The sequence below is a fragment of the Malania oleifera genome, chromosome 3 (assembly GCF_029873635.1).
Source record: "Malania oleifera isolate guangnan ecotype guangnan chromosome 3, ASM2987363v1, whole genome shotgun sequence".
In the NCBI taxonomy this organism is placed as follows: domain Eukaryota; kingdom Viridiplantae; phylum Streptophyta; class Magnoliopsida; order Santalales; family Ximeniaceae; genus Malania; species Malania oleifera.
The window spans coordinates 105,477,740-105,503,012 of NC_080419.1; the positions used below are offsets into that span (position 1 = coordinate 105,477,740).

The 25,273-nt window shown below is 35.8% G+C and overlaps 1 protein-coding gene across 1 annotated transcript; it reads right to left on the reverse strand.

The window, feature by feature from the left end:
• Window positions 1–5,663: 5,663 nt before the first annotated feature.
• Window positions 5,664–22,973, reverse strand: LOC131150405 (uncharacterized). The gene is made up of 6 exons (XM_058101111.1): window positions 22,682–22,973; window positions 22,520–22,576; window positions 15,232–15,385; window positions 14,188–14,285; window positions 14,009–14,074; window positions 5,664–6,253 (listed from the first exon to the last, which is right to left on the reverse strand). Exons 1-6 carry the CDS (start codon window positions 22,805–22,807, stop codon window positions 6,215–6,217), a joined length of 540 nt encoding a protein of 179 aa, XP_057957094.1. The 5' UTR covers window positions 22,808–22,973; the 3' UTR covers window positions 5,664–6,214.
• Between the last annotated feature and the right edge of the window lie 2,300 nt (window positions 22,974–25,273).

Below are 25,273 nucleotides of genomic sequence, written 5' to 3' on the forward strand. Positions count from 1 at the left end.
ACATCCCCCACAAAAAAACATCAGTATTTTTTCGTGTATTGTATTTCTTATAACTAAGGGAAAGACAAATAGCAAATAAAATGTCTTACCCTAAGATTGGGACGAAATCCAAACCAACTCGACCAACAATCAGCTCTAACAGACTTATAAAGAACTTTGCCAGCAGCGTCGTGGTGGCTTCAGATCGTCGATCTGGAGTAAAACGGACCCAGAATCGAAGAGAGAAGGAGGGAGATGCGTTTTAGAGAGAGAGAGAGAAGGGGTTGCACTGAAAATTCGTCTAAAAATCCGAATTTTCACTATTTATAGAGCCGGATTCATCGACGAGTCACGTCACCTCGTCGACGAGTCCTTTAATAATTTCGTTGACGAACTTCCTCCCTCGTCGACGAATTCAGACTATCCCAAAAACCCTTCTCAGTATCTTCTCGTCGACGAGATCCCTTTATGCGCTCGTCGACGAACTCCTTGTGTTCGTCGACGAGGCCCTGTGTGTTACTTCCGGATTATTCCATTCAAAGTGCAATGTCGTCGACGAACGCTACTGCCTCCTTCTGTTTCTGTTTCCATTCCCCCCCCCCCCTCTTCATTATTTAAAAACCATTATTTTTCGGGTAGTTACACCTGACTTAATCTATTCCCTTATCTGGCTTACTGAGAAGTCTATTGACAACCCTAAATCCACGCCCCATGGCATTCGAAGTTTAAAACCCTTAAATTATATTTTTTCCAAATTAATCAACTCAACCCCCAGAATATTTCTCATTTAGCATTTCCTAGACCGCATATATTCCAAATTAACAATTAAACCCTAAAATACCTTACTTACCCTAGTTTTAGAGTGGTGCCCTAAAACCCCAACTCAACGATCCACTCTGATTAACTTGCGAAGAATCACTTCTAAATCATTGTGGTGGTTCCTGATTGTTGAAACAAACTAAAATGGAGCGAAAAAGAATATGGAAGGGGGTTAGGGCGATAGGGTTCAGAGAGAGAGAGAAAGAGAGTGAGTGATTTGTTTTGATTTAACAAAAATGGCTTGAGGTTCTTCTTTAATTTTAGCACTGCCGAGAAAATCGTCGACGGTTTTCTGCACCCCTCACAAAATTGTCGACAATTTGAATTTTATCCCTCCCTTATTTACCATTTTACCTATAACCGGCCCACGGTAAATACAAAATTGTCAACGGTTTTTTGCGCCCCTCTCCACGCCATCGATGGTTTGGTCTTCACCAAACCAAATTTCCTCCTTTTTCCTATTTTCTTATTATTTAAATTTTCTGGGTCTTTACGTATCTAATTAGCAATTTCCCTTTTGCGGAATCTTTTCTCTAGCATATTTTGCTAAGGTTGTCCTTGAAGTTTTTTTTTTTTTTTTTTAAATCTCCATGCTTTGCTTAGGATAATCTAGTTTCTTTTTCTGAGCATTTTCCCCATTTATAAAGGGTCTCATTTTCTAGAAAATATGCATTATAATCACATTCACTTTCATTCAAGGGAAATCGTCCTTATCCAGTTACATGACAATTTCATTACTTTTTAAAAAATTGATCTGCCTTATGTTCAGTACTTTCTAAATATATATATCTACAGCACCACCTTAGGCTTTGAGAATTATCCTAATTTTCTTTGAGAATTATCCTAATTGCTATACTCTTCATTCTAAAGTCACGAGGATGAGCAAGTCCAATCAATTTAATGTCTATCTTCCAACAATCAATTAAATATTTCATCATGTTTAGTATGCTATAGGTATACTATTGGCCAATTGTAGTTGCAATCACTCTTACCTTATTATGAATCTCCTAGTCAAGCTTAAGTTGAGTAAGAGTAAGGCATTCATAGAATCCCCCAAATTTTAGCTTGGCTGATTATGCGTCAAATTTGTGTAATTAAGTGTTTAAAATCATGAATTAAAGATTGTAATTTCACTTAAATGCCTAATTATGTCTAATATTTCAATATTGAACTCAATTTATAATATTTAAATTTTTTATCTTATATTTGTCTTAAATTTATGAGTTTTTGTATTTAATTATTACAGGGTATTTTAGGAATAAATGAAGTGAAGCGGGCCATGCAAAATGATGCAAATGAAGACATTAAGTGCAAAATGAAGCTAATTGGGCAATTATGGACAATTTCAACATCATTTCGTAACCTGGTGACAACTCTCTCATATGAGCTCTGATCGAGATGATTCAAAATGCTATGAAATGTCAAGAAAAATTTCTACAACTTTCATGTTTTGACTTTCAAAAGATACTGGCTGCATCAAAGTCGAAATTGGGCTTAAAATTGATGCACCTGCAACACCAATGGTGCATGGGTGAAGTTTGAAAGCCCAAAATTGATTTGCATGGGCCACGCATAAAAGGAGGAAGTTGGGCCGTTAAGCATTGGGAGAATCCGGCCGAAAAGGAAGTCATGCATGCAATTAAAGAGGCCCATGCACTTTTTAATGAAGAGCAATTGAAGAAATAGGCAGCTAGGGCTGCCATGCGCTGGGGATAAAGAGGGAATGGAATAGGGTTTTTGAGGGTCTTCTTTTGGGAGCCGTGTGGCTGAAAAAAGAAAGGGAGACGGGGAAGCTTTGCAAAAAAATTTTGGCAGTGGAACCTCCAACCTGCTGTGCAGTAGCTTGCACCAGAGAAGGGATTCGATCATCTCTCTACGACTCTCTCACCCTCTCCTTTTTCCATTCCTTTGTTTATTTATTGTTTTTTTTGTTTTGTTTTACTTCGATGTCATTTTAATATCTGGTTGGAACTTATTATTGGTTTGATTTTATTTTTATTTATGCCATTGTTGAGTTTAGTTATTTTGTTTAAGCAATTGGCTGAGTTTATTTTTGTTTAAGACATTGTTGAAGTTTAAGTTTAGTTTATTTTTGTTTAAGCCTTTATTTAAGTTTAATTTATTTTTGTTTAAGCCTTTGTTTCAGTTTAGTTTATTTTTGTTTAAGACATTGTAGAGTAAGTTTATTTAATTATTGAATGTCTTTATGAGATTAATGAAGTCTTCTTTCTTAGTTTATTATCCGAATGCTTAAAGAATTGGTTATTTTGCTTGTTTAATTTCATTATTGTTTATTTGAATGGTTGAATGAGTCATTGAATGGATTATACTGATTACATTAGGTTGCCATAGTTGTTTGATTTGTTTAATTTCATTATAGTTAATGTATTATTTATGCATGTTATGTTTTTAGTTTAAGTTTCGCTTTATTTTAATTTTATTACAAACTCTCAAAAGCCCAGAAATATGAATCTAAACTGTGTTCAGTAAATTTTTTTTTTTATTTTCTCCCTTTTTTACTTAAAAGCAAGTTTGAAAGTAATCTGCGTTCCCTGAAAAGACGATCTGACCTTTGGGCTAATTATTACGCAATAGAACTCCTGTACTTGGGATAGCCTTTGCGCTGCTCATTTTAGAGTGAGTCATTGGTCATGCAAGTTTGTCTCCACAGATTATATCCTCATAATCACTTTGTACTTAGAAACTTGAAAAAGATCCTTATAATATCTACATTTGGATGATGAATCCAATGAGATTTGCTCAATCCTCGTTTGCAACTAGCCATTAGTGAAGCCATATTTACTTCAAAGTTGCATTCCCACATTTAGCCTTTTAAAAGCTAGATTGATGCACTTAATTTGTCAATAAATTTGACACCACCTTCTCACATGCTTGAAGCTTAAGATGAACTTGTTAATTGATTCTCCCTCCATTTAGGTAACTTGGGTGAAAACACTTACTCTCACCTCTAACTTGGCCCACCAATAAAATTCTTTGTGAAATTAAATCTCGAATTGCATTCATGCACCAATAGAAGGCTAATTTAGTTAGAGATTTCACGAGAAGTCTTAGTTTGAGAAAGTTGCACATGTCTACTTCACCACATTGTATTGAAAATCTAGTGACATACTCTACTACCCGTGTTATTTTTTCTAAAAAAAATAACTTTAATTTTGACATATTGTAATTTTTCAAAAAAGGATGTGCTTTGACCGCCTAATTTGGGTAGTGTTCTAGAATGAGCAAGCTAAATGGTACACATCTATTCCCAACCATTTAGGGCATTCACTACGTTCTCCTTTGTATGTAAATTTTAGCTAGAGGTATGAACGTCAAATAATTGTTGCAAATAGGCTAAAAATCTTAGCACTTGGCCACTACAAGATTTTGCTACTAATAAAGGCGATAGATTTGGTTTGGTTGGGGGCTATAAGGACCACAAGGTTGTTCGTTTGCCCTCCTCTCCTTTGCAACTCAATGAATCGCTTCACTTCCCCAAACGAGGGGCTATGGTACTAATGCACTTTTTATACTCAACCATATGCTTGAAGGAAATATTCATTGCTAAGTTAGTTTATAATTTAAGGGAAAAAACCATAAGCAACTGATTGTTGAAATGAATGTTGGCATCCATCTTGGTGCTAGCAGGCAATGAGCCTAAGTAGCCAACAACGAGTCAGGGTTCTCAACAAGTGCATTGGCTTATGGCTGATGTCTAACTTTGATCATAAGGGAGTTCACATCTAGTCAATAATGCACTTGCCCCATATTTGGTCATTTATTTGAGCAGAGCATCATTCATGCACCTACCAAACCAATAAGCTGTCTTGTTTGTTGATGGAAGACTCAACCTCACATCCTTTATAAGGTGTTGCACTATTGAAAGCACTTCTTGGCTTATACAGCAAAAGGTATGACCACTATCAATTGCCAACTAAAGCCAATCGTCATGAGCTCTACACCCAAGTCTTATCAAGGGTGTTGGAAGCAGAGGTGGATGGCTCCCAACCTCTTAGACTAGTGATGATGGAAGCACACTAGCTAATGTTTAATAGTTGTAAGTACCATTTACTAGTTGTTGCTAAATCATCATGATGCCTATGTTGCAAAGTGTCATTATGGGTGTTGGAAGCAAAGGTGGATGGTTATCAACCTCTAGACCGATGGTATTTTTAACTTCTATAGCTACTGTCATTTAATCCATGTACTTTTCATTGTTATGACTTGAATGGCAATGCAAGAATCTCCATTGAGATTCTTTTTCATGTTTCTCGTAACTAGCACTTTGATTGCCATCATGTGTGCCAAAAAAGTTCATGGGAAGCTAGATATGCCAAAAAGATGTTGAAAGCTCTTTTAGCAAACTAAAATAAGAACCAAGCCTAAGTTGCCACGTTAGAAATAGACCAAGAATTGGAGCAACGATTTAAAGAAAAAAAAAAATCAGGAAAAGTTAAAGCAAACAAAAAAGGGAGAATGAAGAAAGGAGAGAGAAAGATGATGACAAAAAGAAAGAATGAATAAGAATATGAACGAATGTAAAGAGGACTAATAGATAGCTAAGATTATAAATAAAGATGTTTATATTGTATTATCAGTGTGTTATTTGCAAAAAGCTTCTTTTATATTCGTGCACAACAATTTATAACACATCCTCATAGTCCCACCCAGCCTGACCAAAAACTACTAGAACTCAACCAAGTACTCTTCAAGATTCAAGTATATGATGAAATAAAAAGATAATGATTAATTTGCAAGCAAAATGCGTTCAGACTTTTATTCGACTCTCTCTTTATAAGGACCTGCATTGACCATTGGGAAAGTCACTGTCGCTAAATCTTTTAAGCTTGTTTTCCACGGAACCCTTGTGAAAAACACAATAAAATTTTCACAAAATACATTCAGATACTACTAGGAAGCATCTGAATATTTTTACAAAATTATCCTTCAATATCATGTTCAGAGGTTCATTATCTGTGGTGTCTAGAATTAGGCATCCCCGTTTAGCTCTAGAACACCAAACACTGCCTCACTAAATATCAATAATACTGTAATTTTTTAACTTAATTTGGATTTGAATGAATGAAACTCTTGACAAAACTCAAGACAGTTTTGTGTTGTGCTTTCTTAAAATCTACACTATCAAACCCAATGCTCTCAAACATAACGAAAGTTTACAAAAGATGTCCAAACATCCCAGCTCAACATGTTTCCCATTAAGAATTTCTAAAAAAGATGGCGTCTATTCAATAAAAACGGATCATTACCATTGAAACGATACTCTTCCCCACCCCAAAATATTTGAATTTGGTGATCCTTGGTGAGCACACATGTAATTATCATCGGCTCAGGAAACAGCAGCAAAGTACTTCCAACTTCTGCTCTACAATTTCTCCCACTTCCTGAGATTAACACATTAATGCAGTGGAATACCTCCTCCGGAATACTCGACCTCCTGAAAATTAAACAGGGAAAAATGGTGTACATGTTTGCAAGAATTCAGCACACAACAAGTTGCTCAAATGTTTCAGGCATCCTAATCAAGAGAATACAATTGACAAAAATCTTTAGGCAGTGTTTGGAAGCATAATTTCCGGCCTTAAATTTGAACTTGTGTGGATTTGAACAAAACTCAAACCCACAACCCAAATCTAAAGCTTCTCCTAAACACAGGGTTAGAGCGAAAAATAATCAGAGAGAACATGGACTCAACAATGATTTAAACATTCCATGCATGGGCTCTTTCCATCCTGGAATGTTGAAAATTGCCATAACATGCTCCCTAAAATGGCATAGCTGATATGAGGAATGAAGTCTCGTTGATGCAAGTTCAATGAATAGAATCTAGATAATGTGAAGGTATTTCGAGCATATTGTCACATTTATTTTTTATAGCAGATGCAATTGGTCAAGGAGTATGGCATGATTCACATCACTGCCTGCTCCACAGACGTGTGCTTTTGCTTCACAAACAAGAGCATGTACCCAATATTTAGGGTTTGAAATTGCCAGCTACTATGACAGAAACAGAAATGAAAAATAAACTCAGTTTAACAATCAAAGCTCTAACATAAATATGTTTTTCAAACCAGATCAGAAAATGACCAGAAGGCCACCCAGTTTTGGGTTTGTCCAGTTAATAGTTTTAAACCCCATGATTTTAAAACCTGGACTCGTGACCAACCCAGTGAAGCCACTGGGTCGGTTGGACCAGCAGGTCACACCAATGGATAACTGATTAAGTCAGCATGATATAATATTATATATTATTTTTACATGTAATATGTATATGCATATATTACAAAAATAATATTTACCCAATCCCATATCAAATACTACAAACATGATTAAAATCATCTATGTTAGCCAATTAAAGCCAAAAACAATCACTAACAGCCAACTAAATAAATTTTGAACTATTTTTCTTATTTTTCTAAAATATTATTAAAGTTCACTATTATTTATTATTATTTTAATCTGGTGTTTCCAAACCAAAAGCAGCTAGTAATGCAGTACTAAGCCACCACTCATGTCTTCTCCCCTTAGATCATGTGTTTGAATCTACTTTCAACCATTCAAAGTCACCAATGCAAATTTTTCATTTTTAAGTAAAGGGCTACATTGAACATCCATTGACCCAAATTGAGATCGGTTCAGACAGGTCAATGCTGGCTCACCTCATTTTCGGGTCTGATACCTTAAACCACAGTGGCCTGTTGACCATTCCAGTTGAACCCAATCAATCACTTGTTCAGGTTTTAAAACCATGAGTTGAAATTTGTCCGCAAACAGATGGATGTCTCCACCGACACGCAGTTGATCTCTTGATTCACTTCTTCCTCAAAGCCTTACCACCTCACTAGAAACTCTTGATGTTGATGCCTAGATGATCTAAACTCTTTTTCTACAAAGATCTATTCGAATTCTTTTCTGCAAGATCATTTGATTTTCAGCAGTGCTTTGGTTGACTGACAGCAGGTTGCATCTTCATTGTCAGTGTGGGATGGCTTGAGACAGCTAATATGAAACACTTGATGCTCTTTCATCCAAGGTTAAAGGTCGTCCTTACTTTGGCCAAGATGGGGACTAGAGGTTTAATCAGTTCAATTTGCCCAAAACTGATAACCAAATGAATTTATCAGTAGAAATGGTTGACTTTTATCGGTTCAGGGCCGAACCAATCAAGTTTAAAGAAAAAGCACAAGCTGTTTCTAATTTGTCCATGACTATCATGCAGCCTTATCAAGCATTTGCTATCAAGCCTATATGGGTCACGTAATTAAGGAAGCTTTGAGATAAGCCTATGAAAACAAGCACGAATGGGTGGGTTTTTATAAGAGGGTGGGCTTTTCAAAACATGTCTACAATCACTAATCATGAGTATAGACCTTATGTGTACCTTTGTGAAGATTTTTTGTGAAATCAAGGGATGCTCTCCCATGATCTCGTGGACATTGGAATGGCTCTTGCTGCTTTCTACACTCATCTTCTCTTGCCAGGAGAGAATACAAGTTCATATATACTCAAGTCACTTCCTCGCACTTGAAATTAGTAATGCCCCAATTTCAATAATAACAAAGTCCGCTGCCATCCTTGGTAGCCTATCCGCAGTTATCATGGCACTCCCACAAGAGCGCCTTCTTAAGGTCACTAGCTTGGGGAACATAGAGCCAATTTTCGTGCATACAGTCAGCCATCCTCCACTCAAAACTACGGAACTTTTCCCTCTTCCATTGACTTCATATGGTTTCACCTATTCAATCTTTAACAGGATTCTCCTTGATGCATTCTTGCATTATCATGGCAATGCTACTTGCTGACAAGTGTGCTCCCATTTAGATGCCCAGAAGCCAGGTCATCCTACTTTAATGCATCTACAACTTGAATCATCTGCCCCTCCTTATGTTCAAAGAAAAAATCAAGCACTGCCAAGAATTCCTGCCAACAAGACTTCTTTTGTTACGATAACTTGCGCAAAGAAGCAGCTAATAGCTGAGATATTCGTCTTCACAATGAACTTTTATCCAAGTGTGTAGTGCCACCACCCTTGAAAATTGAAATCAATGGATAACCTGCTAACATTTCTTTCTTCTGATTCATGTTCTTTTGTTCGGTTTCACTAACGGTCGGTCCGTTCACTTGTGGAAAACAGTTTTCATTTTCCATTTTAGTTTTCAAAATATTTATAAAAAAAGATAGCTAATTTTTCATTTTTAAAACATTTATATGAATTAAATGAACAACAATAAACATTTTTGGCACTATCGGATTGTGAAAATAGTTTTATTTCTCATTTCTGATTTTTTAAATAATTGCAAAAATGTCAACTTGTTTTCCAACTTTCCAAATTTATATAGACAAGTTGGAAAATATCTTTTCATTATTTTTCCGGTTTTCTAACTATTACTTTGCGTATAGGAGCATGCAATTCAGATCTAGGACTTTAACAAATGCAGCTTATGCATAGAATTTCTTCCAAATCCATACAGTCCAAATTCAAGCTCCGAAATACATGATTCCAAATGTTACCTCATATAAATTTTGGAAAATTGGAAAACAAGTTGTCCTTTTGCGATTATTTCGAAATTTAGAAATTAAAAATAAAAAATTAAAAAATACTCTAGAATTTTTATTAGAAAACAGAAAATGTTTTCCACAACTAAATGAGCCCTAAGCTTACGAATCTCATAAGTAACACAATAGCCTTTCTCACAATAAGAAACCACCAAGGGCAAAGTTGGATGCATTAGCCTATACCCCAAAGAGCTTCTCATGTCAAGAAAAGAAAGGGCACAATCCTCATCACGGTTTCCTTCAAATTCATCAAAGGCACCCTGACACTCATGTGTCCAATTCTACTCAAGATGCTTTTTCTTCATTAATTCTGTTAATGGAGCAGTCTTCCTTGACTAACCCCCCAACAAGTTTCCTGCAGTTGTTAGCAAAACCAAGAACAGAACAAAGTGTTTTCCCCTGTTGTTTGGAACCTCTAGTGCTGGATAGCCCTCACTTTCACCGTGTGCATCTGGATTCAGCCTTGTTCATTCATGTGGCAACGAACTTGATGTGCTCCTAAGCAAAGAAGCATTTTTTTCTTCACTCACAATTATTCTCCTTTAACCAACAAAACACCTTCTGCACATGATCACAGTGCTCTTTAGAGCAAACAGTATGATATATCACGACAAACTTGTCAAGGTAGTCATGAAAGTTCATCAAAGAATTAGTTAACCAACGAGTGTCATCAACAATTCAAAAGTCTTGTGGGCACAACTAGTCTTCTGCTCATCACCTTCTACTCTTCGTACTTTATAGTAGCCTGACTATAGGTTTATTATGTACTTAGCATGACTGTGTTTATCAAACAAATCACCGATTAAGGAAATAGGATATGTGTTTCACATAGTAACTTTGTTATCATAATAGTATGTTCACAACTTCAAGCAACCATCTTGTTTCTTCTAAAACAGCACAAATGTTCCGAATGGTGCTTTAGAGGGTCATAAAAACCCAATTTCAATAGCTCATCAAGTTGTTTTCATAGCTAAGCTAACTCCAGTAACACTATCAGAATCCAATATGGCATTTTTGCAAGAAGTTTCACCCCAAGTAACAACTTCATCTAATACTCAAAACCTTATTATTGATGCAAGTTGTTTGGTGACTTATATAGCCTCACAACTTGGAACTCCTTAACTCATTATAAAATGACAGCAGGCATCAACTATAATTCTCCTTCTTCATCCACTACAATAAGCAAGGTAAGTTGGTCGACCTCATTTCAGACCTTTCTTGAGTTGCATGGCAGAGAAAAACTTCATCATCTCCTTTCTTCGCTACAATTTGAACCATGCAAAGATAATCACCTAATAAGCAAAGGATCTAACAAAAATACTTGTCTCCCACAAGAATTCAATCACTCCCGAACTTCAAAGCCATCCATCAAAATGGAATCAAGATTGGCACATCCCTCCCATAGACCAAGCTTCACAAGCGCATGATTGGTCACTCCCAATCTTGGTCAGGCTACTAAATTCATGGCATTCATGGCCTAAACCTTTGCCAACTTTCATGATAAATTTGCACTTCGCTTTGCAAGATGAAGTTGTGGGTAGTCCCAACCATAGTATTGCTTCTAGATAATTCTAGGCAATAAGATTTTGTTTGGAGATTTTAAAAAATAAATATTTTATACTGGTTTCAAGATATTTTTATATTACACTATCCATTCATTCGGGGTTATTTTAAGGTTTTTTTTATTGTTTTGGGTTATTTTGTAAATTTTAATATATGTAGGCTTGAATCCTTCATCGACGGAGCTTAGCCCTTGCTCACAGTTTCAACTTTTCAAAAAGTAGAATAATTTGTCTCTAACTATCTAACATGTCCCAATATCCATCATCAAAGCAGATAACCATTTCACATAATCTCTAACAGTGTCTATGTTTACGATCTCATAAACTAAGCATTAAACTCAAAATCCTCACAAAAAATTGAGCCTTGGGATCTTTTCTCAAGTCTTCCCAAGTATCAATTGTGCATCTGCCATTCTATATCTCATTGTACTTGGCTCAACATCACTGTTTTGACATATCTAGACAAGTACATTATAGCCATAAATACTTTAGCTTCCTCCAAGTTGAGCCTAACAACATGGAAGTATTGCCAAAGAATCAATGAGAAAGTTTTCCAACTCCTTGGCAATATGGGGCCCACCAAAGGGCCAAGGTTCTGGCACTGTGGCACCTTCCCTCTGCCAAATCCACCTAATAGAATTGATATTTCCAACTGCAAGAACCAAAAGGTTTACCTTGGTGCTCACTCATCTCATATTGTAAAGCTTCCACACCATAGCGTAGAAGTCTTTCGTCAAATTAAGAATGACCCTTCTTGTCACTTTTGTGATTACTCAAGAGCAACAACACGGTCAGCAAGTTTAGCCATTTCTATAGTCACCTCGTAGACATGTTCAACCTGTCACTTAAGCCAATTGATTCTCTCCTTATTAGTGCACTAATCTTTCAAAAGCATGGTACTCTCCCAATAGTTCAAGCAAGCGCACAATCAGAATGCAACTGAATCATGAAACAATAAACCAAGCTCTAATACCAACTATGAGAGGGATGTGCAAACGCAGCACTAGTTGTAGCACACAAGCTTTAATTGTTCCTAAAAAAAAAACGTTAACGATGAATCTGTCACATGAAAAAATATACAGGCATTGAATACAAAGTAAACAATAAGCAATAATCAAGCATGAAATAGAAAAGTGAATCAAATGGTGGTGAACTATGCAATGTGATCCTTCATTACCCCTAACTTAAGCGACAAGTCTTTGGTGGAGGCAAGTGCTAATGAGTCATACAAGATGATGAATCCCTAAAGAACTTCTACACTATCCTCACTCTAGCACAAGGAAACATCAGTATGTGCCACCTATTTACTACAACGCCACTAACTTAAGACAAGAATTCTACACTGCTATTTACATTATGGATGTATAGTGAATGAGCACAAGACAAGCAGCCACAGGCAAGACACTGGACAAGCTTAGCTTGTGACACATGGACACAACACTATCCTGATACCACAGCAATTTTCAAAAAATAAAGATATAACACAGCATGGATACATCAATCAATTAAATTCTAACAAAAATACACACGTAGGCATATTTAGTTTGGTTTTTTTCCTTTTAGATGTAAACTACTGCAGTAATCTAAATTTATAATGAACTATAGGCATTAAAAGTTCTTGGTGTATATTTTAATAAATAAATTTCATCTAAATTCATTGCCTGCATTTACAAATCTATAAAGGACCATCAAATTTCTCACACAATTGTGAAACTATAATTATTAATGAAAAAACAAAAAACAAGCAAGAAGTATGAAACATTGTTACAAGAAGTTTCAAGAACAAGTAGTAATCTACCCAAAAAAAATACAAGAAAAACACAAAATACGTATTAGACCATCTCAGGAAGTGTTAAGGTCAAGGTCTGAAAACGTCTTGGCTACTTCAGGAACTGTCAGTGCCTTGTCCAAAAATTGCATTAATTAATTTAGAATTTGAAAGGGTGTCAAACAAGTGTTTGGCCATGTCAAATGAGTGTCGGCATCTAACATGTGTCGAACGGTTGTTGGCACCTCACGTGTTAAGACATTAACACTCAGAGATTCTTGGAGCGTTGGTGCTTCTTAGAATAACAGCATGGGGATGATAACAGCCTATCCTTCCCCTCTTGATGAGGATTTGGAAAAGTTAATCAGCATTATGTTGGGTCTAGAAATGAAATGGAAAACCAGACATTACATCCAAATGAAATAGGAGTTTGAGAGCACCCGTGTCCCTGCCACAGAATATCTATTTTAATGCCATATGGCCACCATGTTTTTAAAGGTAGATGTAATGACAAACCATATTTTAAGAAGAAGAAGAAGAAGAAGAAGAAGAAGGCAAGGGTCCAAACAATGCAAGAGTTTTCCAGTTGTGAGAGACCACCCTCACATAACCTGCAAAGGCACTTTTGATTTACAAGCCACTAGTTTGCACTCTCTCTCTCTCTCTCTCTTGCAGCTAAATATCTCTCACAATATACACAATTTTTTATAAGAAAAGAAGAGAATTTCATTAGAAAAGAGGGAATATACAGTGAGAATAAGAAGTCCTACAAAATAAAAAACTAAAGAGAAGTAAGAAGAAAGTCAAAATAACAAGTATTCACACAATTACATCACTCTCTAGCAAGTTTACAGATGTTCCCCCCTTCTCTCTCTTTCCATGTTGGGTTAGCTACTTTTTAGGAATGTAAATTTTCTTTAAAGAATTATCCTATCACATCTCAACTATGATAAACAGGGAAAAGAATTGGGACAGATTGGAAGAGGCTTTGTTGATAGTAATTGGATTTCCATCCAAAGCCAGCATGTGTTTGAGGCAAGGATTGATGGGGTTCTACTATCCGCCCATTAAAGGCAGGGCATGGGCATCCATATTCCAGAACAGATGTAGAGCTGCTGAAATTCCTCAAGTTATAGCTTTTGAATTGGTATTTGGTAAATTCCAATCAGTAAAACGCCAAGCACACCTTCAACACACGCACACACACACACAGAACCAAGCCAGTTATATTGTTCCTTGAATGAAAAGATATTACTACACAAAAAATGAAGAATACTACATGCAAACCAGGAAAAAAGATCTAAACCTGAGCAGGGGGTAGAGATGAAACCCAATCTGATGCATGCGTTGGAAGAAGGCCCAATGTGTTAAGCTGTGCAAATCAAGAAAATTGAGTATGAAAAAGCAAGATCATCATGAGCCTTAAGGTGTAAAAATGCTCACAGAGACAGATAGAGAAAGGAAGGGAATAAGCATGCATCTTGCCTTCCAAATGCCCAGGGCTAGGCCCCCCAAATTGAGTGCAATGAATAGTAACTTGGGCCCGAGAAGGTCCACTTTACTGTCCTTGTAAGGCTCAAAAACTGCCCAAAAAAAATGAAACCAGGTATAAACAAGTATGAAATGCAACTATGACAAGAACTGAAAAGAAATGGTAAGATGAAAGAAATAACAGATCCTGGCATCTTGTAAATTTTAGACAACTACTTTAATAAAGTCAGCGGCCTAAGTAATTCCATGCCAACCAAAGTGACCTTTTTCTTTCATACAAACCATAAATATCTGTTTGACAACCTAAATACTTAATTATTACCAACTAACCATAATATATCGAAGGCAGGTATTTGTTTCAAGAAAGATAACTTAGCTATCAATGAATCAAGATGCCATTAAAATGAGAAGAAAATGCAACGGGTAAATAAAGGCTGTGGACAAAATGAGGAAAATTTTCAAAACACGAAATGAAAAAAGAAAAAAAAAATGCAGACGATTTTGAATCTTGGAAATAATAGATAATACATGTGACTCGCATAATTTTATTTCTCACTTCATATATTATGTATAGAGAAAGTTCTAATAAATAATATCCAATTAATTTCAAGATATAGGAAGCTCAATCATATATTCCATAATAGGCAGTTGAAAAAACAAGAACCACAATTAAACTACACACGTAGAATGCACACATACACATGAATACACAAAACAGCGTGTTCCAGTCCAACATAAAATGCAATTACCCAGTGCCAATCCCACTGGAAGGGTGTTCTAGATATGGTAATATCCTTGAACATATTTACATGAAGTAGCAACTCCCGAGAAAGCAATCAGGACACTAACGTATAGAGCCTAGGACTTTCATCATTGCACCAACAAGTGGCCCCTAACGAGTTTAATGTTAAACAAAGGCTGATATCGCTTCTTTCCATCATTTTCCATTATCTAAGAAAATTAAACAACCATCTCAAACACGGTGTGAAGATATGCTGTAATTCTATATACACAAATTATTGGTGGTTTGTAACATACCCTTCCCAACACCTTGAAGAGCACTTATGGGCTGCCAAAGAGCTGAAAATGTAATACCAATGCTAAACAAATGCACTGTACTTCCAGCCATCCACATCATGAAACCCATCATTAGCAGATTCTTGAAAGGGGCCTGTGCCACTTCCCATGCTTTCTGCTCAAAAAGAAAGAGACCAAAAAGAGTTAGTAACTGTATCCTTGTTGAAGGAGAAATGGGCCAGACACAGAAAAATAAATGCCGACTAAATTGACAAACCTTTTATAAAAATTTGGCACTTATACTTGATGAATATAGATTGTATCAGTTGTTTTTCCATTGTATAGACAATTAAGCACATTTTTCATAAAATATGAGCATTGCTGATGAGGTTTAAAGATTAAATTTAAGCATATTGCTTTAACTTCTTAGCAACTTCCACAGCATCAGTTAACAGATTTCTTTCATGGCAACATGGCCCGTTTTTCTTCATAACACAATGATTTTTAAAAGCAACATCAATTTCTTGATGGTATAGATTTTGTGACATATAATGCCTCCAAAGATGATTGAGAAAGGTATTTCCAGTCAGGAATGAAGAAGATTTTTTCGCCTTCTCCATTGCATATTTTTATTTTAGGAGGGGACAAGGGTGGAAGAAAAAAAATATATATGTAAGAGAGCTAGAAGAATGCAGAATCAGACATAGCACTTGATCTCCCCTTTATTACATGCCCCATAAAATTATAGGACCTGCCCTTTGTTATTTCCTTCAAAAATAAACCCTAGACTGGGGGTCACTCTAAGTTGAGATTCTGTCATTGTCAGTTGTCACGTCAAGGTGAATTTGGGTAAGAGAAAGGTACATGCAGATTTTAGTCAGGAAGTAGTGTACCATGACAGTTCATACTAAATGAAGGCAAAGTTCTCTCTTTTCAGCATTACAATCTGATCCCTTCAAAAAAGCAGGTAAATCTTCAAATGTTTGACTTTTGCAATATTGACTCATTATAAACATTTAAAGCAAGAAAGCTAGTTAGTAATTACCTAAATTTATTGTATATATGTCTGCACGGATCTACCTTATCGGTCATCACTCAACTAACAATTTAAGATATCCTGGCACCCTCATTGCATGGATCAAAGCCCTCATTTTCCTTCCATTTAGTGAGATTCTATCTCTTACTAGAGTGTAAGCTCCCCATTGCATGTAACTAGAGGAGCCCCCTATATTATATAAAGGGCTTTAGCCTTTTCTTGCTCATGGGAGCTTTAGAAAGATTGCAGTGCATTTAGGCTCACATTTTTCGGCTTCCCTTTTGCTCATAAGTAAGCTCTTCTGGGCAAGAGGAGCCTTGGTCCGACACCTGTCCACGTACTTGTGGTTCTCTCCATCGGACCCTCTTTTGGGATCTCATTCAGATGAAGCATGGGCTAGGATAAAGTTGGGTCATTAGGAGCAGATTTTGGAGTAGGAATTTCGTTCGAGTCAATATTGACAAGGAACATAGAGTTGCATATGGAATGTCAGATGAGAATGGAGTGAGTGGAACCAAGTTTCCTAGTGGATGGGAGCAGATTGTTTTAATATGAATTTCTTTCGAAAAGGTGCCATTTTTTTTTTTCATCACTTCTGACGATAATGATCTACTACTGGCGGGAAACAATAGTGTGAAAGGCTCCCCGTAATTCACAACTCAAATCATGAATAAGTTCGTTCAACTAACATAATGACAACTCAGACAACATGGCACTACGACACAAAAAAAAAAAATGCAAAGGAAGCCTAGTAACGTACCTTATAATTTATCTAAATTGAACAGAAGGAGCAAATTGCTTTCGCGGTGTTTGATAGTAGTGTCCTTATTTAGGATGTAAGCCAACCGAAGCATGCTAACCTTCCTCATCCGAAAAAGAAGACTCTCGAAGAAAGCTATTCAATTTTGCGACCCTTCGGTTACAAAGCAGTCTGACTTTACTCATTCTCTAATCTCATCTCTAAAAGAAGGATGAACCACTAAACCTTATTACAAAATCATGAGCCATCTTGCCTTGTAATATTCTCTCTAGCATTGACTTACTATTGTTCTTATAGTGCCTTTTAACTTATATCATAGCTCCCACTTACTAGTTCAGGCAATAGTCTTTCTTTTGCCCATGAATCATGATTAAATCACCTTACACGTTTTCTGCTCTACTTTCGAGTAATTCCATGTAAATTTTCATTGTTTCCTTATCTTTACCCCTATTTCTGGCAACTTTCTACGATATGTCTCATTCCAACCTATTGTACAACCATTTTGATTCAAACCCATATGTTGCAAGGCAGAATATTGTTACCATACCTTACTATCAAAAAGGTTATTATTTTGATTTTGATAATTTGTTCTTGCTCATTATAGCTATGATATTTACCACAGTAATCTTTAGGGTAAAAACACTAACCTCCTCTAAGGTTTGGTGAAACGGTGCACCTCCAAAGTCTCAAAAATGCCAGGGACCTCCATTGAGATTTGGCCAAAAAATGTATACCCTCTCAAAAATTACATGGACCTCCTACAAGATTTGCCAAAAAGACATAGACCTCTCCTAATATTTAGCAAAAAGACAAGCTTAAAAGGGGGTATAAGTGTCCCAAAATCAAATGTCGATCTACTGGGTTTTTAAAACCTCACGGGAGGTCCACATTTTTTTACCATACCAAGGGAGGTCTAGGGAATTTATGAAACCTCAAGGGAGGTTCATATCTTTCTCCCAAACCTCCGGGGTCAATGTCTTTTGCCCTAATCTTTACTACAATTCAAATGATTTTTTGGTGCAAATTTGCTTTCATCATTTGGCCAATAAAATCATTGTGATCATTATTTGAATCTTAAATATTCTTCCTTACCAACTATATTTCCAACCACACAAATTTTTCTAGAATTCATTATCTTCAAAACCTATTTATTTGAGTGCTTATCTTTATTAAAACAAATAGAGATCAACTTCAAATAATTTTGTGCTTAGGAAAAAAGCTTAATATGTTTAGATTTTCATAGTTTTCGAGTCAAGCATCCATTATGATAATCTATATTATTCAACTTTATATTCGTCCTTTTCTAAGATGACCATCCTTCTTTAAATATAAACTACACACATCAACAAGAAAAAAAAAAGGCCAAAATATATTGACCTCCCTTGAGGTTAGCCAAAAAGATGTAAACCTCCCCCATTTAAAAAACTCCTACACCTTCCTAAACATTTACCTTAGGACACCCCATATGTTACTTCACCATCAAGTTGCCAAATGGCAAAAGATATTAACCTATGTTTGCCAAAAAGATGTACTCCTCCCTGTTTCCTCGTGGGTATGCTTGTTAGCTGTGCATTGCATTGGGTGGTGACTCAAAATCTGAGTTTGAATGCAAATACCATGTCATGCCCCCACCAACAACCACAGTATCATGTCTTGCCAATGTGCTAACAAGTAACATTATATTAAAAGCATAAATGCTAATGGGTGTATTTTACCATGGTAAAATGTAATTTGCATATATGACTATATATACATGTTGTGGAAAAAAATTTTGACTCTATTCACAATGAATAGTAGTTGATCGTGGAATATAGTTGGAATAATAGATTATGGATTTTCATTTTAATCCTATTCAAAGTTAACAGATTTTGATTAGGTATTATAATTATTGTGCACAAAATATGTAGTTTGTAAATAAAAAAATTGGTTTGAAAAATTGTCATCATTCACTAAGAGGCTAAGGACATTGATACCAGGTTGCTAGAACCGAGGAACAAGCAGACTACACACGCACATGTAATTTAATCTACTAAAAAGATCACTTCTTCAACTTTAATTCCATAGATTACATTCACTTTTTCAAGTGTTAAAACTTTTTCCAAAATTAGGCTAAAAATTGGACCAAAACCTGCCGGGCCACAACTTCAAGAATTGACTTTGCTTGCATCATTAAGACACCTTCCAGCAACCCAAATTCACTACAACTCTTTAAGCACACTCTTGCGTCAGACATGTTATGAATAGATTATGATTTTGTCACTACTGTCCACAAGACAAACCCTTAAAATTAGTTCATGAATTAGCCATTAACGGAAGCCATTTGTTCCAAGGAGAGTGTATTTGGATATGAAGTCAATTGTTGATCCACCAATATTAGTCCAGTGTGATTCAAAACATCGTTGTAGTATATGTTTTCCTATGTTTTGAGATCAGTCCTCGAATATGCCTTCAGATCCAGATCCTTGTCAGGCATCAGTATTTTAGGCATTTGACAAAAGATTTTTTTTTTTCTTTTTTAAGAAAGGAGGAGGGAGGAAGGAGAACCATGGCACTCTATGAAGCCTAGCTAAGTGCCTTCTCTTTAAGACTTTAACTATAAACGCATCAATGGCACAAAAGGGTAAATGGCCATTTTTCCTATTTTTTTCACATAATTCAAATTTCATTTGGCTAATTGGTTGTTAAGTAACCTATAAGTATCCTAAAACCCAACATTTTTAAGATCAGACTAGAGAGCAAACCAGAAGGCTGTCTGGTTTCTGGTTTTTCTAGTTGGACCGGGCTAGACCACCAGTCACATTGGTTTTGTTTAATATTTTAAAATTTCAAATATACTGGTTATATATAGTTTTGAATCAAAATTTTCAATAGTTATCAAATGGTTCAGTGGTAATGCTTAACATCTAAATTTCAAGAGGTTGCAAGTTAAATTCTCCATGCAGCATTTTTGCTTTACCTATACTTCTTTTTCCCTTTTATTTACCCTTTAAACAATGGCATTCTGGCAATTACATTTGTAGATATCACATTTTTGCAATTGCAATCCTAGACATTTTTAAGAGGGTTAGGATTATATATCCCCATCTCCTTCTTTCCCAATCCCAACATAACCTGCTGCACAGGAAGAAATTGAAAATTTTTTAGCTTCTTCTAGCTGCTGCTCCACCTTTCATTTCTCTCTCTCTCTCTCCCCCACACCTCTGGCCAAGCCGCCAAGTAGTCTGCGCACCAGATCGGAGCAAACATCGAGTTCCCTTCACTACCACCATCCTACACTAAACATTGCTCTGTAAATCTGTAGTTAACTCTCTCTCTTCTCATGATAAACGATCAACCGGATTCACTTGCTGCTCATCGCTCTACAATCACCTCTATTCGCTTCTGGAGCAAACATTGCTCTGTCATATACGGAGTAGACCGCTGGACCAAGAATCACAGATTGACCTAGAGAGTAGGGGATCCGTCTCCCAACCCGGTTTGGTCCAGTTCATCTAGGTTGACCACTTCTCCAGTTCAATCTGATTTTATCCAAATTCTATGTTTGATGATATATCTGCTCAAGCCGGACATGAGAGTGGTCCGGTTCAGCCGATCAAACTACCGGTCTAGTCCAGTTTTCAAAACATTGCTAAAATCAAATGTCTTGTGCAAATTTTGAAATATCTAAGGTTGCATCTTTTTGGCAAACTTCAAGGAAGGTCATCATCTCTTGTCGTTTGGCTACTAGACAATGAACTACCAAAGTGGGCAAAAGGTCCCTAGAATCAAATGTCCACGGAGATCTATGAAACTTTTGAAATGTTAGGGAAGGTCCACAACTCAACATCTTTTTTGCCAAATAGAAAGTTGAGTGTCTCTTCCTCCAAAATAAAAGGGCAAAAGACATTCACCTCCCCTGAGGTTTGACAAAAAGAAAAAGACCTTCCCTGATGTTTCAAAAATGTCACAAACCTCCCCTGAGGTTTGTAAAAAATACACAGACCTTCTCTGAAAAAACTTAGACTTTTTACATAATACAAGGGGAGGTTTCTATCTTTTTGACAAATCTCAAGAGAATGTCCATAAAATTCGACCTCAGGGGAGATCCCTAGAACTTTTGAAACATCAAGGAAGGTTATTGTCTTTTTTCCAAACCTCAAAACAGGTTAGTGTCTTTTGCACAAAATAAAATGTTCTCAGCACCATTTAAACCAAAAACAAAAAAAAAAAAAAAATCAAAATAAGGCATGACTAGAAAGCAATTTAACATTTTATCAGGCTTTGGTCCATATTTTTGCAAAGGAAGCCACATTTCAATCTCATACTCATACCAGCTCGAGTATTGATGAACATAATATCTATATTGGACCAATTTGATACTCTCTGGAGGCCAGCTCCACAGAAGAGGGTCAAAGGTGTATTAGAGTCCTAGGCACAATAGTAATTTTTATAATTAATTAATTAGGACTATTTTGTGGGGATTTAATATTAATTAGTGTATCTTATAGGTGCCTTATTTAATTAGAAACGAGTGTCTTTGTAATTTTGCTATTTAGTCTTTCCAATAATTAGTATGAGGTGCCTTATACAATGAATAAAATGTGTTATTTTGAACTGTATGGAATACACACCTCCCCAAAAACCTACCTCTCTCTCTCTCTCTCTCGGTGGCCATACCACATTCGTTAGTTAATTCTTTTTGTTTTTTTTGGCAAACGCCGTAGTTATTTAGTTCAAAAGAAAGCATATTAACTCCAATTACGGCCAAGGTTATTTAAGAATATTAACTTTCTAGTCACCTAAGCACTCTTCCTCATCTAAATCATTAGAAATGAAATGGTTTTCATTCCGTATATTAACAAGAAAAATTTTTCAAGCCCACGCTCAAGCTCAATCACAGCCAAATTATTGAAGTTATGACTAACTCCAACAACCTATTTTTAAAATTTTAAATTAGTGTAGAAATCCAACCAAATTTTAATACAAATCCAACACTAATTGACTGAAAAGGATGATATACTCAAGCTAGGTCATAGGTTCAAATTACAAAAGAGTCTAGAAATGCAAATTTAATGCCAAATGCATCATGTCCTTAAACCCAGGATGTGGCCTGGGAGATTAGCGTACTCAGCGTTCTTTTTTTCAATTATGAGGCTGAGTTTTAGTAGACAAGTAAACCAAAGTAAGAATTTTTCAACATTTGCTTCCTAAACTAATCCATATCTTAACCAAATTTCAGAATTCATGACCAATATTTTGAAGCCAATTTGTAGTCGAACTCATTTCAGCCTATAAATCCAAAACAAAATTTGTTAACAAATAAATTAGACCTTTCCTGTGAATCTAAAACAAAAATCTATCAGACATTTGGAAGTAACTTTCTTGATTCTCAGAGTTGAGAATATCAACGCAATTTTCTGTTTCAAAGCCTAAAAAATAAACTTCAAAAAATGCAACCAAAGCATGTCTGATGCATCAGAGAAAACAGAGATACAATACAAATCGTAACCCTAGTTCGCGAATCAACAAATCACCTGAGCCTTCCAAGTAGCCTCAGCATCCTTCTTCTGTCGACTAACTGCCGAATCATCCTACAGAAAAAAATCGAGCCCGAATAAAGACAAGCACAATACACACACATACAAAATACACACACGTACAAAATACACACACACACACACACACAGCAGTAGGACCTGATCTTGAGAAGCGCGAGTGAAGCCAGGAGGATCAGGGACGTCTCGAGAAGAAAGAGAGGTGGAATTGTCGGTGAAATCAACAGCCCATCTGCGAGCCGTCGTCACTCCTTTCCCCTTCTCCATGGACCGATCGATGAATGGGCAGACCAAAAACTTCTGCTTCTCTGTTTCTCTTCATAGGCTCAGTGCTCTTGGGACCCTTTAACGGTGGGTTACCGGCGACTGGGTCGGGTTGGGAACCAGGATGGCTTGGGTTGCTTTGGTTCGGGTCAGTTGGGGGAATTCGGGTGAAAATCTATACTCGCAATATTATTGTCTTATATTTAACTTTTTAAGAATTATAAAAATTAATAAATTTTTATAATATTTATATAAAATAAATTAACAGCAATAAATAATTTTTGCATTATTTTTTGTAAAAATAACTATAAAAATATCACCTTATTTTTAAATTTAATTTTAGAAAATAATATTTTTATTTTTTAAAAAAATGTATAACTACTTTACAGGAACATAGAATGTGGATATCAAACTTTAATTTGTGTCAATTATATATAAAATTATTTATAAAATTCATACAAATTCAAATTCAAATTCAAATTCAAGTTTCAAAATCTATTATTCTAAATATTAATTAATATAATTTTTTAAAAATTAGAAAATAATTTATATTATAAATGTTAACTTTTTGAGTCTGATCCCGTTTTGATAATAACAAACCACATGAATCTTATGTGTGTATTTAGCATTTGAGCAAATTTAACATTTCAGTATGCACATAAGGTAAAGGGAAATGGAAGTCATGAATATCGTCTGACGTATTTCATGAAAGATAGAAGGGCAAAGAAGAGAAGACTTGTTTTATTTAATTTGTAATGCATTTAGATTTGTCTATAATAATACATGTCTTGCATGGTATGATGCTAAGCTCAATAAGGACCAATTTGTACACAAAATTGTTCTTATCTTTGTACCAATTTGTCTTAGCCTGGGTAATTGAGCTAGGAATGCACCATCCTATAAGGTGTCAAGATTTGGTTTCGTCTGGTAAGTGAACTGAGGAGACTCCATCTCGTAAGGAGTGGTTGTAAACGGCGTTGCTTTGCCCGTAAGTGAGCAAGGTAGTGAAATCCTCAAGCAGGTTAGCTTGAGGCGAGGACGTAGACCGGTGTGCCGAACCTCGTAAAATATGTGTGTCACTCTTTCCTTATTCTCTTTGCATTTTAGTATTTGCATGTTTACATTTATCTACTAAGATCACTACACTTGCATTTAAATATTTTGTTGGTCTAATTAGGTTTTTCAATCTTATTTTGATGATAACAAATGTAGATGGTTTAACATGTGTTGTTAAGTGATTTTGTTTCAGGAATACATATCTCAACACAAGAAAAAGAAGTTATAAATCAAAGTCACATCAAGAGAAAGCTTCTCAAATAAATCAAGTATTAAAAGACTAAAACTTGAAGATAAAGAGAAACTCAATGAAAAACTTAGTATCTTAAAGTATCTCAAAGCTTGAAGACCAAAAGCATGAAGACTTAAAGTGTTCAAGAATGGCAAAAAGTTTAGAAGTCTTTATGTAAGTGCTTTAATATTTAAATATCCTTTGAAATATTGTTGAAGCTCTTTAAGGGACCAATATGAACTTAAGAAACTCATTTTCAAGTCCCTAAAATATTTTATGAAAAATCAAATCATAAGTGTAAAGTTGAAATGGAAAAATCAAAAAGAAAAACCAGTCTTTTGTCTGGCCAGCCGACTGACTTAACCAAGGCAAAATTACCCAGTCGACTGATAGTCAGCCGACTGACTCAAAATGAACTGTGTTTTGCCAGCTGACTGACAATTTCTTGAAATAATTTTTGAGAGACAAAATAGTGTCAATCGCCTGTCCAGCCGACTGACACTGTGATTTTTTAACTACCCAGTCGTCTATCCAACCGACTGATTCCACAGGTTTTATTTTTTAAACTCCAACGAGAAGAATTCAAAATTTGGTTTTTCAAAATATAAACGTTGCAAAAACTTTGGAAACACTCAAAGTGACTTGAGGAACAACAAAACTAATCCTAGAATGCCTATAAATACCTATTTGAACCCAATAATTATATAACAACAAATTATACTGCACACTTGTATAAAATCTCTTAATCTCTTTCAAAGTCTTGAATTGTTTAAACTCTTGCTGGAAAGAGAACATCTGAATTGCTGTTGAAATATCTACCAAGGTTCTACTTTTGAGCTTCAATTATATTTCTTTGTGGTATTTAAATTATTGAAGTACCTAGAGTTGAAATTGTACTAATCTACTCTGTTTTGAGAGTGCTTTGTACGCAGTATTTTCTTCATATTTTTTGTAGTTTTTGGACGGTTCGAGGTGTTCGAATCGTTGGCTAAGCAAGGGGATATTGCTTAGAGAGGCGGGTTCTAACCTAATTAAGGAGTAACCGAATGAAGGGACATCGTTTGGAGAGGCGGGCTCTAGCCTACTGAAGGAGTGTGAAAAGGTTTTGTTTTGTTTAGCCCGGTAAAGGAACTGCGATAGTGGAACCCTTTGGTGGTTTTACCAAAGGCGAGGATGTAGGC